General features: G+C 35.0%; 3 protein-coding genes across 3 annotated transcripts in view; 2 read left to right on the top strand and 1 right to left on the bottom strand.

The window, feature by feature from the left end:
• Window positions 1–19,536, top strand: part of LOC6047203 (BTB/POZ domain-containing protein kctd15) — a 130,138-nt gene that overhangs the window by 23,714 nt on the left and 86,888 nt on the right. The gene's annotated exons all lie outside the window — the stretch shown is intronic.
• LOC119769466 lies at window positions 17,627–18,169 on the bottom strand. Its single transcript, XM_038262020.1, has one exon. The coding sequence runs from the start codon at window positions 18,105–18,107 to the stop codon at window positions 17,754–17,756; it is 354 nt and encodes a 117-aa protein (XP_038117948.1). The 5' UTR covers window positions 18,108–18,169; the 3' UTR covers window positions 17,627–17,753.
• Window positions 18,725–19,346, top strand: LOC6047206. Its single transcript, XM_001864256.2, has 2 exons — window positions 18,725–18,816; window positions 18,880–19,346. Exons 1-2 carry the CDS (start codon window positions 18,805–18,807, stop codon window positions 19,216–19,218), a joined length of 351 nt encoding a protein of 116 aa, XP_001864291.2. The 5' UTR covers window positions 18,725–18,804; the 3' UTR covers window positions 19,219–19,346.

Here is a 19,536-nt window from a genome sequence, read left to right as displayed (position 1 = left end):
CCGACTTCACAGATTCCGACTCCAAGTTAAAGTTGCTGAAAATTTGCTGAAACCGATGCAGTCTCCGAGGTCTCACTCCAGCTCGAACTTCAACGTCAGCTCCGACTTCCTGGCTCTGTGAAAATAATAACAGTTTTTGTTATTCACACTTCAAAAAATATCAATAAATAAATCAATTCCGTAAGGGAATATAACAAAATTTAAAAAAAAATGAACTTAAAAATGAAGTTAATTTTATCGGATTAATTTTAGCTTTAAGCCCTTTTCATGATGAAATTGGTCAAAATTATTTCATAGTTCTAGCCAATTTTAGCAAAGTCCCTTAGGGGTAATATCCAATAACTTAGAAAATCAACTTTCAAAATTTCAACTTTTTACAATGATTTTAGCTTAAGGACCCCTTTTCATGGCCAAAATAATGACCCTGACGAAATTGGTCAAAATTATCCCATAGTTCTAACCATTTTAAACAAAGTCCTTTAGGGGGTATGTCAAATAATTAAAAAAAAATCAACTTTCAAAATTTCAACTTTTCAGAATAATTTTAGCTTAAGGACTCCATTTCATGGCCAAAATAATGACCACGACGAAATTGGTCTATATTATCCCATAGTTCTAGCCAATTTTAGCAAAGTCCCTTAGGGGGTATATCAAATAATTAAAAAAATCAATTTCCAAAATTTCAACTTTTTAGAATAATTTTAGGTAAAGGACCCCATTTCATGACCAAAATAATGATCCCGACAAAATTGGTCAACATTATCCCATAGTTCTAGCCAATTTTAGCAAAGTCCCTCAGGCGATATGTCAAATAATTACAAAAATCAACTTTCAAAATTTCAACTTTTTAGAATAATTTTAGCTTAAGGACCCCATTTCATGGCCAAAATAATAACCCCGACGAAATTGGTCAAAATTATCCCAAAGATCTAAACATATTTAACAAAAGAAAAAATAATAACAGATTGTGTTATGGACACTTAGAAACTTTTCCATTTGTGCGATTCATGGTAATTTTATTTCTAAGTCAGTTTACCGAACGAATAACAAATTTTGTTATTAGTAGAGTTTTTGAAATGTATAACATTTCCTCTTATTAGCGTGTTATTAATTATTTTCAATATAATATCGCTTGAATACCAAATTTTGTTATTTTATCAGAAACTGTTATTATTTTTTCTTCTTGAAGTTGAACTTCAGGATAAAATATTATCACTTTTTATTATTTTAACAGGATTTGTTATTAAAATATTATTCATTTTGTTATTACCGTCTGCCCGGGTTGATTAGAGTATTTAAATATTTGTCTAAGGCCGATGTAAATAATTCAAAAAAAAAAATAAAAAATATATATATGAAAATGTAAATAACAAGCCATAGTCTTAACATTTGAATGCAAAAAGTGTTTCAAAATGAATTTTACACTAGTTCAGTTGTGTTGCAATCAAAAAGGTAAGATATGACGAAAACACAAATTTTAGCGAAAAAAAACTTTTTGCGATTTTAAACATCGAAATTTTTTTCAATTCCAAAGATTTTTAAATCAACTCAAATACGCTTAAAATTATTTTATACGCAGAGGAATGCATTTTTATTTAATTTGAGCAGATTGCACTTAAATTTCCATTGAAATTTCGATGTTTTTTATGTTTTTTCCCCCCTCATTTATATAAAATTTGTACTAGCCTAATCGAATGAAAAACTAAATCAGGGAATTGAACCAAATCCAATGTTATCTGTAATTTCTTTAACTTGCATTCAATTTGCTCCTGCCTATACATTTTCATGTTCACAGCTTGGAAACGTGAATCATGATCAAATTCCTTTTATTTTAAGTTGGTTTATATCACGTGATGTTTACATGAAATGTTGTAGAAAATATATTATTTTTAGCGAGGAGAATAAAAATAAATAATTAACGGAAACCAACTAAGAATTTTGAAAAAAAAAAACACAAAAAAATACAAGTTTAAAAAAAATTGAACAGGAGTTTGCTCAAGAAACATAAGGCTACAACTTCAAGCACCAGACTACCTGAATGCATCTGAAATTTAAATGAAAATAAATTTTTTTTTTCAATCATTATGATTTTATGTGTAAAACTGATCAACAAACGATTTACTACTTAGCAATGAACTCCAAATGTTCCTGGCTCAGTTAAGCTAGCAAAAAAAAAACAGTGTAATTGAATTATGATGTAACACACAGCTGAAGCTGAAAGAAACTAACTCTGTTATGTACCTAAATGAACTCATTGGTACTGGATTATTCTGAAATAAAACCGAATTAAAAAATATATAACATTCAATATCTTTCTAAAAATGGTGGACTGGATAAGAATCTGTTTCATTTTTTTAAACATTATAACCAGACCAGATGTTTCCAGGATATCGTCAGTTAAAAGCTACAGGATAATTAGGTGACACTTAGAAACAAGGGTCTTGATTTTCGGCTCAAAGATCAGAAATCTCTCACTCATCGCCGAGCGAATCTTTGCCGACTGGATCTCGCAACTATTCGCTTCACCAAGCGACACAAATACCTCGTTAACATAGCGCTATCAGCCTCTCTGAGACATTCGCTGTACTATCCAATTAAAGTGAGAGGGAGAGCGAAACGAGAGCATTCAGTAGTGATTGGTGTGGAAGTGACAAACAGTAGGAAACGGTAAGAGCAGTGTTTTGTCGCGTTCGTTTTGTGATCGCTAGTGAATGAGCAATCAGGACCCTTGCTTAGAAAAATACATTTTCATCGATTCGATTTCTTTGTGAGGCTGTATCTCAGCAGCTGATCGCTCAATGTTCAAAGTTTCAGAGAGAAAATTGCTGGGATTTTGAAATCAGTACATTTTATCAGAAAAATAGAGAGTACTTTGCGGTTGCAAAATTACTTTTTCCTAAAAGAATATATTTACGAACTTGGGAATTAAACTTTAATGGATAAAAAGTCACAAAAAAAATTTCATGTACTTTTTTTTCAAACAGTCTTTATCAAACCTTTGCCGAAAATACCAAATCAATTAGAAATCAAAATACAGAATTTCATACAATTACAATTTATGGAGACTTGTATGAAAAACACATGATGTAAAATTGTTTTTTTACATAGGGAATGCATGGACAAATTTTCATGCAAATAAAAAAAATTAAAAAATGAAAATCGCGAAAAATAACTGCAAAATTGTAGAGAACTGTTTGGATTTACTATAAATTTAAGAAATCAAACACTTAGCATACCCCTTAACCGGATCTCATTTCAAACGTCCCTGTAAGAAAAATCGCTTAAATAAAAACGACCCTCTGACTTGTAGTGTGGCGTTCCTCTTGGTCCCTCGGATCTGCCACTGTTAATGGCTGTAATTAATGCTTTATGACTTGTTTGGATTCGCGCTGCTACCTGCGCCGTACGTAATCCACTGAAAGTGACTGGACTAACAAGACTATGAGCAATCGCGAGTAATGGCATCGTAGTTAGGTGAAGTTGTCTTGGTAGATTGGAGAGGAAAGTTTCTTTTGGTATGTTTGCACTTGTTTGTTTTGAAAGTGTTATTTTTTTTCACAAAATAAAATTTATAAAAGTAGTTCAAACTTCAAAATGCTCTATGATATGCCAATCACGCACACTCATACTCGTTCAAACATACACACACATCGCAGATATGTAGGTTGTTGTTGTTGCCAGCATTTGCCAAATATTATTACCCGAGGGCGGTTTCGGTTCCGAACATTTGTACGCTTTTCAATTATCGAAACGTGCAGCAAAATTTTCCCTGGAAATGCAATTTCATTTTCCAGACCAATAAAACAACTAACATCGCCCGGGTGGACTGACCGCACACACACACACCCTCAAATTTCCAGCACTTGATTGAGGCCAGTCCGTCCGGGGCACCTGCTCCGGACAGCATTTCGGACCCGGGCGTGTCGATAATCGTTCATTTATGAATAAAATTGCGCGCGCGCTCGAAAAATAATTACTTCTACTCAAATAAACGAATCAAACCCATAAATCGAATAAAATTTTGATATTTTGGAGCCGGCTTCCGGTCAGGTGGAAAAATCGACACGGAAAATTCACACATCATCGGATCCGATTAAAAGGAGTGCGCCTGATTTGGACGCCCGATTCGAAGTCCTGATTCCGGAGCATGCACACTACAAATGCACACCTGACTGAACCCCTGAACTGCAATTTGTGTCCGTGTGTGTGTGTGCTAGTTTTCCATAAATCATTCGCTTTTCACACGCGCGTTTCATCTTCGCATCACCGAGCAAATCACAGACGAACAGATTAAACTGCCACCGCACACCCCAAAATTTCCACCCAGAGTTTCCCATGATCTCACAACACACCCCCTCCTCTCAGATTGCGAGGGAAAAACTGATGAGTGTTTGCGTTTCCAGCTGGGTGCGGTTCATGGGGGAAGGGGGTAATTCAATTAAACAATTATGTCTACATAATTCGAATCAAATTTACAATCGAATGCAGATTTAACCCACCCCCAACCGTCAAAATGTTTTCCACAATAACAAACAAACAATGAACTGATTCTGAGAAAATCAACCTCCGCCCACCCTCCAGGCCCAGGACAAATCCGGATTGAGCACGCGATGATTTGCTGCACCAAAGGGTGCATTCAAGTGCGCGTAATTGCATGCAAGTTGAAATGCTGGAAGTGTTGTAAGTTTCAGACATTGGGCGCATTTGAACTGATACAGAGTGCATGTAGGGGTAAAAAGGCTTTGTAAATAATGCAAGCAGAAATTGATAGTTGCCTCTCCGTCCGGTGCAGTTTTGGTGCATCGGATGGCTCCCTTTTGTATCAGGGATGCTTTTACAAATATTGTGCAGGATTGTAGCCAAGGGTTACATTCAATAGTTTAAGAAGAACGTGTCTTGTCTAGTTTTCATCGGGATTGTCTTATCAAAAAACTAACTAAATCCACTAATGCCTTCCTCATTTCTCACCAATAATGTAATTTTAAAAATGATCTAGAAATAATGTTTATCTGAATTATTTCTTTGGAAGTAAATCAATATCACTTGAGTGGTTCTTACTTGAAACTATGTTGCCAGATCATCTTTTCAAAACTTGTTTGGAAATTCTCTCGATTGTCGGATGATGGATCCGGACACAATTTGCATACAGATAAGTGAATTCTGGCCTCAAAAAAGTTCATGAATACCCTTTAAGTAGTTATGATTTGCATAAGGGTTGCCAAAACTTCAAACTTCTGGACTCGTTTTCAGTGAAAAGTTCGAAGTTCAATTAAAATTAATTAAAAATTGAGTTTTTCATAAAGAGATATCAAATTTGGGTCACCATTTTTGTAGCAAAAATTATCTATTTTCCAAATTTGCTATCTAAATTGTTCTACTGAAAATGCCTGCGAATCGGAAAATATTTTTGAATTATGTTTTAATTAAAACTTGTAAATTAAAAACTAATTGAAAATATTCTTAGTGCAAAACCGTCAAAAGAACCCGATGATGAAGTCCGTTTTCTCATCCGAACTAAAACTCTTTGTTAAAAATATGACACATAGAGAGTATTATAACAAAGCTTTTTATCAAAGTTTCCTCAACTATAGTTTACAAACTTTTAAAACATTTCAAAATTTGTTGATAACTACCAAAAAAAAATATATTTACTATCAAATTTACCCCGGCTTTCAATGTCACCCTATTTAACGATCCTTATTCTTCAGGGGATAGATATATTACAAATACTACGACCAAAACGCGTCTAAGTGGACTTGTATTTGAAAAGTCGAGACAGCAGCCTTAAAAGATAAAAGAGTTTCTTTAATTATTTAACACACTTTCATTGCATTTGATTCAATTTATTCAACATACTTCGATTCCTGAAAACAATATTTTTAGTTTTACTTACCAGTTTATTGAGCAGTCTTTTTTAAACAGCATTTTCAAGATATTGATATCTTCTTTTGTGTATCTTTAATAAATTTTATTTTTTAGACATATCCCATCATCGATTTTTTTTTTTTTTTTGATATTATGTGTACGCATTTCCATGTATTTTATGGTTGATGGTTCTGAAAAAATAATGGTTCATTAAAATTGTATCCATCGTAAGCACGAAGGTTTTTGATGATTCAGTTTTCTAATTAAAATCACAATAGATATATTGTTATGTAAAAATAACCCCATACTTATTTAGATTAACCAACATTTTGTTAAATTTTCCCGTGCATGAGTTCGACCGCCTCTTCCTTTCACTGCCCTTTCCTTCAAACATTGTCATGAAGTCCTCTCGCATCAGAGGTCCTCATTGCAAATGTCCTCATCTTGCTCTCCATAGTTTATCACCTGCAAAGAAATCATCAACAAACTTACTCACCAATTGCACCTCCACAGTTGCAACAGTGTGCACTTCGATTTGTCACTTCAACATTAGCCAAATAGTGTGAATTTCAACTTGAACATCCTCTCACTTCACAATTAACAACACAAACTCTTGTTCGAATCCTGACTTCAAATAACAGACGTAAACAAACCCAAGTTTATTTTTGCCTTCCTCACGTTACTGAGGAAAGGCTATGAACCGATTTTGTCCGTTTTGGCGTCATTCGATCCGTCTTGGGGTCCCATAAGTCGCTATTAAAAATTATGCAGTTTAGTTAAGTACTTCAAAAGTTGTGCTAAAAAAACGATTTTAACAAAAGTTCGGAAGATTGAAAAAGGGTGGGTTTTGTAAGGAAACCCGTCATGCTATACATTTTCAGAAAGGTATTTAAAAGACCTTTCCAACGCATCCAAGAAATTGAAGATCTTACAACCCTATCAAAAGTTATAAGCACTTAAGTGTTATTTATAATCTTTTTAGAGGCCGGATCTCAGATATGTTGATGAAAACGTTGTCCGGATCTATCATGCGACCTACCTTTGGATAGGTATTCAAAAGAGCTTTCCAACGCGTCCAAAACATTGAAGATCTGAAAACCCTATCAAAAGTTATAAGCACTTAAGTATTATTTACACACTTTTTCGAGGTTGGATCTCAGATATTTTGATGAAAAAGTTGTCCGGATCTATCATGCGACCTATCGTTGGATGGGTATTCAAAAGATCTTTCTAACACGTCCAAAACATTGAAGATCTGACAACTCTATCAAAAGTTATAAGCACTTAAGTGTTATTTACACAATTTTTTGCATTTTGGATGGCACCCTTTAAATGTGAGGAAGGCGCCAACCACCTAAGGGTGGATTAAGTAACGTTTTATATATTCAACCAATTGTTCATTATATTCAACCAACTTTTTTTTCTAAAACCAAAGCTAACAATCGAGCACGTTCATTCGAGTTCGGGAAATCTGTTAGCTTTTTGCCTTTAGCATTTTCAACAACCTGGTTATTAAATTAATATTGAATTTTGATTATTTTAACTGAACATTGCCAGTAACAAGTACATTTTTGTAAAAATTTACGAAAGTAAAATCAACAATATTAATTGTTAAAATTTCTGGCCACAGTCTCTCCGTGTCGGTAATTTTTTAAGCATTTCTTAAGATAATGTATATTTTTTTTCTTGAAAGTACTTAAAATTTTCGCAGATTACGTGTTTTTGAAATAAAATGCTTAAAAAATTGCAATATGGTCAACAAATGATTGAGATTTTGTTATATATTTCGAAAGATTTTTTTTGTAAATACTCAACATTTGCACAAAACTACGTATTAAAAAAAGAACTGTTAAAATTAGTTTTTTTACTAAACGAATAACAAATGATCGGGAATTTTTCTTACTTTGCAAAAGAAAACAATGCATAATACGTAATTTAGTGAAAATTTTGATTTTATCAATATTGTATAAAAACATATTATCAGAAAAACGATTTTTTGGGAAAATTTTGAGTGTTAAAAAACTATTTTATTTCTATCTATTTTTTTAGTATCTTGTCGAAAATACGTAGTTTTGTGAAAACTTTCAGTGCTTTAAATATGTTCTATTTCTTTCGAAATGCATGAAAAAATCCCGATCATTTGGCACGCATATTGTGAAGAACATAATCTTAATATAAATTTTTGTTAACATTATTAGTACTCATCAAAAACATATTATTTGTATTCAAATGTTTGAAAAATCCAAATCATTTTATGTTTGATTTTGTAAAAAAATAAATTTTGAGATTTTTCCTAAATACGTAGATCGGTAAAAAGTTTTGATTAATAATAAAAATATTTCTAGCGAAATGTATTGAACATTCCTAATCATTTGGTACCCATCTTGTAAAACCAAGGGTTCTGATGTGTGTGTGTGTGTGGTCCAGTCCAATACCCGTTAACCGGTTGCGATATTATGGGAAAGTATAATTTTGTATCAGACTTTGTATATGCCGAATGCTGATACAGCTTATCTCAGTCCCGGGTTTTACGTGGTGATAGTCCTCGCGCTGCTTCCAACGACCCATTCCAGAATGACAGAGCTCCGAGGTCGCTGGGCATTGTTCGGCCCCGCCTAAACATAAAAGCAAGCATCTGAAAGAAACTCGATCTATATTTAGACTTCTAATCCCGTCAGGCAAATCAGGGATCAGCGCGTATTTAATATGAGAAGATAACATGATAACATAAATTTCAAAAGTACCGACCGGGATTTGAACCCTGAACCTTCTGCTTGTGAGACAGAAGCCGTAACTATTAAGTCACGGAGCCGGTTCTTTGTAAAACAAAGGGTTCTGATTGCTTAAAAAGACTCAGTCACTCGCGAGCACAAATCTGGCGCGACGAAAAACTGCTCTGGTGTTTTTCTACCGTTTGTCACTTCCACAACAATCGCTTCTGAACTCTCTCTCTCTCTCTTTTCTCTCTCTCTCAATCCAATCGCGTAGTACAGCGAATGGTTCAGGAAGACCGATTTCGTTGAGTCGCTCAAAGCTGACTGAAAATAGTTCGCGATCGGGATTGCTTTAAGAAATTGCTTAAAATCAATGATATCAGTAATATTTTACATCAAAGACACATTTGGCCGCAATTTACACCATGCCAAATTATTATTGACGGCAAACTGTTGTGTTGTGTTTGCTCGAGAATAGTGGCGCGCTCCAGTCGGCAAAGATTCTTTCGGTGATGATTGAGTGATTTCCAATCTTTGAACTGAAAATCAGGTCCCTTGCTAGTAAAAAACATTTTTTTTTCTGTACCTTTTTTTTCGAAAATTGTGTAAATTTTGAATCTTTTTTCAAAAAACGTAGCTTTGTGAAAATTTAGGGTATTTTCAAAAAATTATTGCTTCCATCGAAATGTATGAAAATTCCCAATCATTTGATTTATATTATTGTAAAAAAACAATTTCTGTGTGATTCATGAATATTAAAAAAAATCTTTCAAAGAAATGTGTGAAACATTTTCGATCGTTTGATGTTCACCTTATAGAAAATTATTTTTTCTGTACTTTTTTTTCTTCAAAAATGCGTAGCTGCATTGCTTTTAGAAAAATACTGGGAGATGGTATTTATGTGAATGTAAATTTCTACTCTTAGGTCTGTTAAAATTGGTTTCCAAGGTATTAGGTTTAAATGGCAACTTTTGATCAGGCCATCCCAATCCCTAGCTACGGCTCTGGCCATTCTGGTCACAAAAAATGCTTCAACAGCAGCAAATGACCATACCCGAATAAAAAAAACACACACACACGGACAGACACGCATCCACTCTTCTTTCTCCACTAGAAGTGTTCTGTAAACAAACACCCGCTCGATCCCTTGCTGGTCCAGGAACTACCGGACATAAATCGTCCCTACCCTCTGATGCAGGGTGAACAAGTGCAAGTGTTTACCACCCTAGCCGCCGGTTTTAGCTGGCCAGAGTTGGCCCGTCGTTACAACGCGGGAACCGCTTGTAGTCTGGTCCGTCCAATGATGATGCCCTCTCATCGTGATCCTCTTCTGATGTCGAGTCGTTAGCAGGCGAAAGTCGTTCGTGATGGTGGAGGTCGTGTGTTCCTCTATCGAGAAATCGGCGCTGTTTCCCAACTACTGAATTTAGGCGTCATTCGAGTTGAACGTGCGAGAGAGCTTTTGGGGGAATTGTGTTCCCGAGCAGGGGTAAATAACACGGGAATACCAAATTTTGGTATTACTTGGGCAAATAACAGCGACCAAAATGTGCCCTTGGTTGCCCAGTAATAGATGGTAAAATACCATGAAATCATACCAAAATCTTGTATGTGTAAGGGCACAACAATACCAAACCATGTTATTCCAAGGGTAAAATAATACCTCAAAATAAAACCATTTCAATACCAAGTTGAGGTCTTCTGGATTTTTGAACATTGCTTGAATACCAAAACTTGGTATTGCCATGGTTTATTTTTAGGTATTCCCGCGCCCTTGGAAAATCATATTTTGGTATTTCTGTGGTCTTTCACATACATGATTTTGGTATGATTTCATGGTATTTTACCATCTATTACTGGGCAACTAAGAGCACATTATGGTCGCTGGTATTTGAAAAGTAATACCAAAATTTGGTATTTTCATACCATTTTTAGTGCAGCAGTTGCAGTTAATAAAAAAACAGAAATTATTCATATGCAACAACCAAATCTTCTCACCTGATGATTCCATGTTGTTATTAGTGATATTCTTCACCACACCGAATGCATTTGTCATTGATGAACGGCCTGTGCTTGAAGTTCTTGAAGCTTCTGAAAAATAACAAGATTGAAAAATAAGTATTATTAAAATGAAACTGAATTGAACTTCACCAAAATTCATTAATCTGTCGATTGACTCGTTTTTCAAAGTATTTGGTTATCCCGACTTATATATTCAACGTTTTTGAAAAAAATATTAGTGGGTATATCACACTAATTTTTAAACTCATCTTTAACATTTTTGGGTTTCAAGTTATTTAAGCGCAAAATTAATTAACTCGTAAATTTTTTTTAACAAATTTCCCATAGTTTCAGAGAAAATTGATGAAACCTTTCAATATTCAAATAATACCAAAATGTGCCATCCTGACTTAGAAAATTTTCCACAATTTCAAGTCATTTCTATAGGGGGTATATCAAAAATGTTTAAAATCAAGTTTGAAATTTCCGGTTTTGAATGAAAGCATTCGCTTTGAGACATCATTTTAGCGCAAAATTAATTATTTTGTCAAAATTGGTCAAAATTTTCCCATAGTTTCAGAGGAATTTGATAAAACACTTAAATACCAAAATAATACCAAAATGTGCCATCCTGACTTAGAAAATTTTCCACAATTTGAGTCATTTCTATAGGGGGTATATCAAAAATGTTTAAAATCAAGTTTGAAATTTCCGGTTTTGAATGAAAGCATTCGCTTTGAGACATCATTTTAGCGCAAAATTAATTATTTTGTCAAAATTGGTCAAAATTTTCCCATAGTTTCAGAGGAATTTGATAAAACACTTAAATACCAAAATAATACCAAAATGTGCCATCCTGACTTAGAAAATTTTCCACAATTTCAAGTCATTTCTATAGGGGGTATTTCAAAAATGTTTAAAATCAAGTTTGAAATTTCCGGTTTTGAATGAAAGCATTCGCTTTGAGACATCATTTTAGCGCAAAATTAATTATTTTGTCAAAATTGGTCAAAATTTTCCCATAGTTGCAGAGGAATTTGATAAAATACTGTAATACCAAAAGAATACCAAAATGTGGTGTTCGATCATTGACAAATTCTGCAATTTTGCAATATCAAAACAATACCTTAAATTGGTATGATACCACATTTTGCTCTTGCATAATCCTTAAGACAAATTTAAAGGGTCCAAGAATACCAAAATTTGGTATTGATACCAGAGAAAGGTATTATTACGCATTTCCCTTGTTATTTACCCATGCTCGGGTTTAGGGGTTTAGAGAAGTTCATATAAAAATACGAACATTTCTTGAAAACTTACTTAACAGTCTGAAATTCTAACTTCCTATTAAAAATTTATTTGTTTCATTGTCAAAGTTGATGCTTCCTTGTTCCTGAGGGATTCAAGGTTAAAAAAATTTAGAAAAAAAAACTCAAACCACCCTAACATCCCAAAAAATTCACCGGATTCCGGTCGAATTTGGATCAAAAGGACGCCATATGCTTCCACCGTGGAATTAACAGCTTGTGCTACACCCTTCGTACCAGAAACCAGTGCCAACCCATCTGGACGGCGTACTCCGAACGAGAGGACATCCCCCGGCTGTTGGTTGCTGCTGCTGTTGCTGCCGTGAAAAGCCGCAAACGATGATGATTATCGGAAATTATTGGAGTTTTCAATTGATCTCGAGATAGTTGCATCCTTGAACGACGGGGCAGGGGCTGGAGCCCCCCGCGATGGTTATGATTACGGATGATAATACCGGGGCCCTTAATCGCAAATATTAGCCCAAACCATGGGCAGCAGCAGCACAACGGGCCGATTGGCACTGATTTTGTGGGCCCCGGTGAAAGGAAGTGTCTTGTAATTTTCCGCTGCGCTTTGGCGCTGAAGGGTGCTTTTGATGGACATATCGCGTAAAAGTGATCGGTTCTGGGCTCATTGAGGCGGGCAGGATTTTTGCGGAGTCAAGTATCGACATCAGGTCGGGTTTATCGGAAGCTATGAATCATTTCTGTGAAAGAGGGGAAGACTGGACATCGAGCATGATGGCATTTGAGTTGAGTGAATTATTAGGAAAATTTGGTAGGTTGAATATTACTTCTTTTTTTAGTAATATTACATAAAAAATGTGTCAAAGACAAAGTAAAAATGGCATGGAGCATAAAGTTTCTTCCTATTGTCAAGGTTTGCATTCAAAATTTAATTGGAAAAAATTTGCAATAGCTGTCATGTTTAACACTCCCAAGCTCAAGGAAAGGGTTAATTGATATGGAAATTACCCATTTTCTTTGAGCTTAAGATAAATATCATAATTAAAAAAAATCGATTTATTGTTAGCTTTTTCGACTGCTTATAACTTTAACAAAAGTTTTTATTTTATTTTAAAGTCTCATTTTAAAGATTATTTTATGTTTCCCAAATACAGATGGTAATTTTAACCCAATTATCCTTCATAAAAATGTACCTCTCATCATGTATTTATTGTTTAATTGTTTGTATTTTAATTTCCATTTATGTTGTTTATTTTAAGTTTGCTTCATTCAAATTCCATCAGAAATTTGACTTATTCTACAACCTACTTTTATTGTCCTTTGTCCTTTTAATTTGTTTTGAAATCTTTTACAGTCACAGAGAGATAGATAGAGTCATAGTCTGGACCACAAAAAAAATAACTGCGTACATATTCGGAACTATATTCGGAGATAATTTGTCAAAAGCATGCCAAATGCATATTTACAAGCCTGAATTTCGTTGGTTTCAGTGCGTGAAGTCATTATTTTGTAAAAATCGTGTACTCATGGAGAGAACCAAAGTTTGTTTACAATCGTAAGCAAAAATGTTTCCGAATTGGTGGATTTCAAGAAAAGCTTTCAAATGAAGGTAAAAGCGAATCATTAAGCTCAATTATTTATTTGCTATGATTTTTTGAACATTGGCCGATCTGTAAACTGTTCCGAATAAAAGGGATGACTGTACTGCTAATCTAATTTTGTTTTAAATTGTTAGAGTTCTTTTTTCAATGCTTTTAAAGATCATTGTTTGAAAAGGTGTTTTTAACGAATTTAAAATCGAAGCTTGCAGAGAGGCAACATTGGACTGCAGAGGATTGCAATTTTGAGTTCTAATTAAAATTTATTATGGAAACTTTTATTTGTATCGTTACCAAGTTCATCAAATGCATTTTTGGCTCGTAATTCCCTGACTTGAATACTATACGTTATCAAAAACACTTCTTTTGCACCAGCATAATTATTGCACACAACAATGTTCGCCAATTTTAAGCTGTTTTCAGATTATAGCTGTAACTTTGATTTAGATTTTTTGTAAGAAAATTTGTGAATCTGACTACAGTTGTTTAATCCATTTTATTATTTGTTTCTCACATGGATGAAGTGTGTAAAAATGCACTTAATTCACTAAAAAATTCAAATCTTATCGCTGTTCCTTCACGCTGTACTTCACTTCCATTCGAATACATAAAAAAATGTCTTAAAAACTTATGAATTTTATTTTTGTGTGTTTTTCATCTTAACCTGAATTCGATTTCCATTAAATGGGCTAATTCCGAAGAAAACACCTGTGATTCTTGATGTTTTCAATATTGAGAGCTGACTAAGAACATGCCAAAAAAACGATGGAACGTAGGAAAACGATTTTTCAAATAAAGCGTTATTTTCTATACAACACTTGTCTATAATTATTTATATGTATTGCAACATTTGACCCTTGGTTGTTTCTAACAAAAATCCAACGACTGGATAAAAAAACTCATTTTTTGTGTAATTCAAACCGGTTAAAAACATATTTTGGAAACATCAGCCTAAAATAAAGAAATCCTAACTGTTAACAATTGATGAATATTAAGAAAAGCATTATTTAAGCGAGCAATGAGTTCAAATCAAATAAAAAAAAACTATCGGACATTCCCACAAAATTATAACTCTGGCACCAATTAACCTCCTAAAAAATCCTAAAATCCCCTATTAAATTCAATCTTTGTTTCAAAAAATGCCTCCTAGTTTATTCAATTTTTTTTTTGTCAAAATTTTGTTTTCGTCAAGTCTTACATATTTAGACAACTAAGGATTCCAAAACAACTGAACTAGTGTAAAATGCATTTTAATACATTTTATACAAATATGGAAACTTATTTATCTTTGCAAATGTTGAAACTATGGATTGTTATTTACATTTTTTTTAATGGTATATTCACTAATTTTACCTGAAAATAAAAGTTATAAATTTAAAATTGGATAGTTTGGAGTAAATTTAAGATAAATATATTTTTATGAGAAAATTTACTCAGATGACATTATTGGGTGTCATTATCAATTCAGTTGGGGCTGACTGTTATTTTCATAAAAAATGTGTGTTGGTGAATATAAATAATCATGTAATAAAGCAATAAATAAGAGTACACATTTTAAAAAAAAAACCGTAGAACAATTTTGAACCAATGACTAGGATTTTCATGAAAAATATCGAAAAGTAAAAATTGAAATTTGATTCGATGAATCAACGGTGCAGTCGAGCAGTCAAACCATGTAATTTCTGTCACAAAAGTTCGTAATCAATATTTGTCTTCTGGAGGTCATTTTGAGCAACTTTTGTTCTACGATAAACTTTACTTTTCTTGTTTTACATTTTTCTTGTTTCATTTTTGAGCAATTCCATTTGAAAAGAACCTAAACCAAAAAAAAGGTCTCCGATCGGGCTCAAAATTTTTCTGGGGGTTCCTTGGCCAAATCAATTAGACCCGTATAATTTTGTTTGCCATTAGGATGACCTACATCGTGCCAGGGTGGTTCGAAAAATGGCAATTTTCGTCATTTTTCGCAAAAGCCACTTTTTTCAAAAAATCATATCTCCGCGTCATTTCATCCGATTTTAGCTGTCTTAGACGCAAAAGAAAGGTGATTAGTTTGACTATTTGAGAAAAATAGTAAGAAGTTTAAAAAGTCTAGCTTAACATTTTAAAAAGTCGTATGAAAACCTAATATGGCGTTTTGACCGTGTCTAGACCAAAGAGCTTATGTCTGAAAATATTTTTATCGGATTTCTCGGAAAATTTTACATAATGTCAAACCGTACGTTTCCGAGTTATGATTTTTTGAAAATAAAAACTGAGTTTTCCGACGCACCACGTGCAAAAACGAAATCGGCAAAAAATAAACATTTTTCACTAAAACTGCGATAACTTAAAAATTTCAGCGATGACTAGAGTACCAAAATTTTCGTAATTAAAACACGCAACTTTTGGTACCTTAAAAAGCTGGATCGGAGAACTTTTTTTTCGGTTTAGGCTCTTTTAAGAGCGAGTCCACGAGCAAAGCATACCCATCTCGCATCGACCTCACCAATCTGCCTGAAATTTTCAGGGGTTGTTTGTACATATATAACTAGCATCTGGTAAAAATATGAGCACTCTAGGTCAACGGGAAGTGGGGCAAATCGGGACACAAAGTTTGATGGTTCAAAAACGTCAAAATCTTAAAATGGCTATAACTTAGGCAAAATTCAATTTAATTTCAAAATTCAAAATGCATCTAAAAGGGCTTGAAAAATGCAACAAAATGCAGGGTAGAGCATCTCAATTGGTTATTTCTAAAGGAGTTATTGGCATTTTAGTGAAAAAATAGCATAATTTTCAAACTCAAATAAAAAGTGTTCCATCCAGATATCAACTCAGTTCGACCTGCAGCTTGTAGGGGACATCTGGGACTACCATCTGAGACTGAGAACGCTTTGGGTAAGGCAGTTCAACATATTAAATGGACACTTTTACTTTTAGTAATTTTTTTGGTTGTAAATTTTTGCTCGGGGGACCCCTTAGATCCCATTTTTTGGTGATAATTTTATCATATTCGTGTTCCTGAGACAATTTCACAATAGAAACATGTATAAAAATGTTCATTTTCATCCATTTTAACCCTTTAAAAAATAAAAGTTAAAAAAAATCTTCGATTCACATTTATTGAAAATCAAGTTCGTTTCCAAGGATACTAGATGACACCAGAAAAAAGCAGCTTCTCAATTTTTTTTAACTTTTATTTTTAAAGGGTTACAATGGATGAAAATACACATTTTATACATGTTTCTATTGTAAAATTGTCTCAGAAACACGAATATGATAAAATTATCACCAAAAATGGGATCTAAGGGGTCCCCAGCAAAAATTTACAACCAAAAAATCACTAAAAGTAAAAGTGTCCATTTAATATGTTAAACTGCCTTACCCAAAGCGTTCTCAGTCTCAGATGGTAGTCCCAGATGTCCTCTACAAGCTGCAGGTCGAACCGAGTTGATATCTGGATGGAACACTTTTTATTTGAGTTTGAAAATTATGCTATTTTTCACTAAAATGCCAATAACTCCTTTAGAAATAACCAATTGAGATGCTACCCTGCATTTTGTTGCATTTTTCAAGCCCTTTTAGATGCATTTTGAATTTTGAAATTAAATTGAATTTTGCCTAAGTTATAGCCATTTTAAGATTTTTGACGTTTTTGAACCATCAAACTTTGTGTCCCGATTTGCCCCACTTCCCGTTGACCTAGAGTGCTCATATTTTTACCAGATGCTAGTTATATATGTACAAACAACCCCTGAAAATTTCAGGCAGATTGGTGAGGTCCAAACGACGTCCCATACAAAGGGGTATGCCCTGTTCGTGGACTCGCTCTTAAATGGAATTGCTGTTTTAGTATATTAATGTGCATGTTTAAGCCAATACTATGAGAATCAAGAGATTTCAAAAAAGTGTTCACGTGGTTTCTGGATGGTCCCGGTTTAATTTTAAAGAAATGATTATTGTTTAGTTTTTAAATTTTTATTATTTTTTTACTTAATTAATGAAGTTAATTTGCGATGAGATTTCACTTGATTTGAAACATATAACTATAGTTTCTTTCTGATTCTCTAATAATTTTAATCATAAACTGTTCTGAAGTCTCTTATTTTCATTTTTTAACGTGTTATCCTGTAGGATGATAGTGTAATAGTGTAAATTGATTGGATGATTTGTGTAAATAAAATACAAAAAAATCACTGCAAAAATATATTTATTGTAATCGTTCCATTCCACAAATCACCGGTGCTTGCGACGTTTCAACTCCAGAAAAATGCATTCCTTCATCCGCATAAGAAGAGCATCGTCAATCCTTATCCATTTTACCACGGGTACCAGGCACGGTTTCCAGCGAGGGCAGCGGCGGTAGCCGGAACAACGGGAGCAGCACGGTTCCAGGCAGCAGCCGGGTTGGCGCCCCAACGGTTCCACGGATCGGCAGCTCCAGCAGCAGCTCCCCAGCGGTTCCAACGCGGATCAACGGCGGCGGCCGCAGCAGGGTTGTTCCAACGGTTCCACGGGTTGACGGCACCGGCCGCGGCAACCGGAGCCACTCTGGGATCGGCCCAGGCCGCGTTCCACATGGTCTCCGAGGTTTCGAGACCCGCCGTCGGCTTTTCGGCCGGGGCACAGGCGGCCAGGGTGACCAGGGCAGCGATGAGAACCAGCTTGAACATTTTGAAGTTGAAAATTTCGGGAGCTTCCCTTAAGTGATGCTTGTTGTAATTGCAATCGGATACTGTATGAAAAGTAAGCCAATCACCCGGCTTTATATACTTTCAATTACCAGGTAAGTCACCCTCGCCGTACGAGGAGCAGCTCTTTCTAAATGACGCACGGTCAAAGTCAGCGGCCGGAGTGACATTTACCGCAAAATGTGGCTCACACGCTAACGCCGATAGGTCGCTAATCTATAGCCACGAGGAGGAGGATGAGGAGGAGTTACTTGGTGCTACTAGGCTAATGGTAGAGACTAAGGGAGGATTAGATTTGATTAACGTTAATGTGGCATTTTTAGGAATAAATTCTGTGTAGGCGAAGGGAACTGAGTGTTTAATTTTAATGTTAAGATACTAACATTAATCTTATTGACACTTCCTGGGAGGGTAAGGCAAAAAGTCGTCTTCAATCATTTCGAAGAGAATTCAGTATCATAATTACTTATGACTTAAGCAAAATTGAATAGCATCCTCCCCGATTTAAATTATTGAAATTTAATTCTAGTTAGCCCTCGAACGCCTAGCCTTTTTCAGCTTCAATTATAGTATATAAGGCCAGCAGATCGGCTTAATTTCATACAGTTTCCGATTGCAATCGCATCAAGCATCACCTAAATAAGCTTCCGAAAGAAATTGAAATATTTTCAACTTCAAAATGTTCAAACTGGTAAGAGCACTTTAAAATCTTAAACTTTCCAAGCTCTGAAATCAAAAAAACATCAAACTTCAGGTTCTCATCGCCGCCCTGGTCACCCTGGCCGCCTGTTCCCCGGCCGAAAAACCGACGGGTCTCGCAACTTCGGAGACCATGTGGAACGCGGCCTGGGCCGATCCCAGAGTGGCTCCGGTAGCCGCAGCCGGTGCCGTCAACCCATGGAACCGTTGGAACAACCCTGCTGCGGCCGCCGCCGTTGACCCACGCTGGAACCGCTGGGGAGCTGCTGCCGGAGCGGCCGATCCGTGGAACCGTTGGGGCGCCAACCCGGCTGCTGCCTGGAACCGTGCTGCTCCCGTTGTTCCGGCCACCACCGCTGCCCTCGCCGGAAACCGTGCCTGGTACCCGTGGTAAAATGGAAAAGGATTGACGATGCTCTTCTTATGCGGATGAAGGAATGCTTTTTTTCTGGAGTTGAAACGTCGCAAGCACCGGTGATTTGTGGAATGGAACGATTACAATAAATATATTTTTGCAGTGATTTAATGGAACTGAGCAATTTTCTAGGAAAACCAGAAATGGATTTCTATTGTTTTTTTATTTGATTGATTTTTCATCTCTGTATCTCGGAAAGGCGGATTTCCAGTCAAGAGTAGGCATATTTTTGATTGTTTTTTAAGTATCAATTTATGTTTGAAAAATATTTCGTTTAAATAGCTGAGAAAATGCTCT

Source organism: Culex quinquefasciatus, chromosome 3, assembly GCF_015732765.1.
Source record: "Culex quinquefasciatus strain JHB chromosome 3, VPISU_Cqui_1.0_pri_paternal, whole genome shotgun sequence".
NCBI classification, from domain to species: Eukaryota; Metazoa; Arthropoda; class Insecta; order Diptera; family Culicidae; genus Culex; species Culex quinquefasciatus.
Note: the sequence above shows the minus strand (reverse complement) of the source record. Positions and strands in the feature narration are given on the sequence as shown.

Bases quoted from the DNA above. Each gene is read 5' to 3' on its own strand.
- LOC119769466 (XM_038262020.1), bottom strand. From the start codon at position 18,107: ATGTTCAAGCTGGTTCTCATCGCTGCCCTGGTCACCCTGGCCGCCTGT.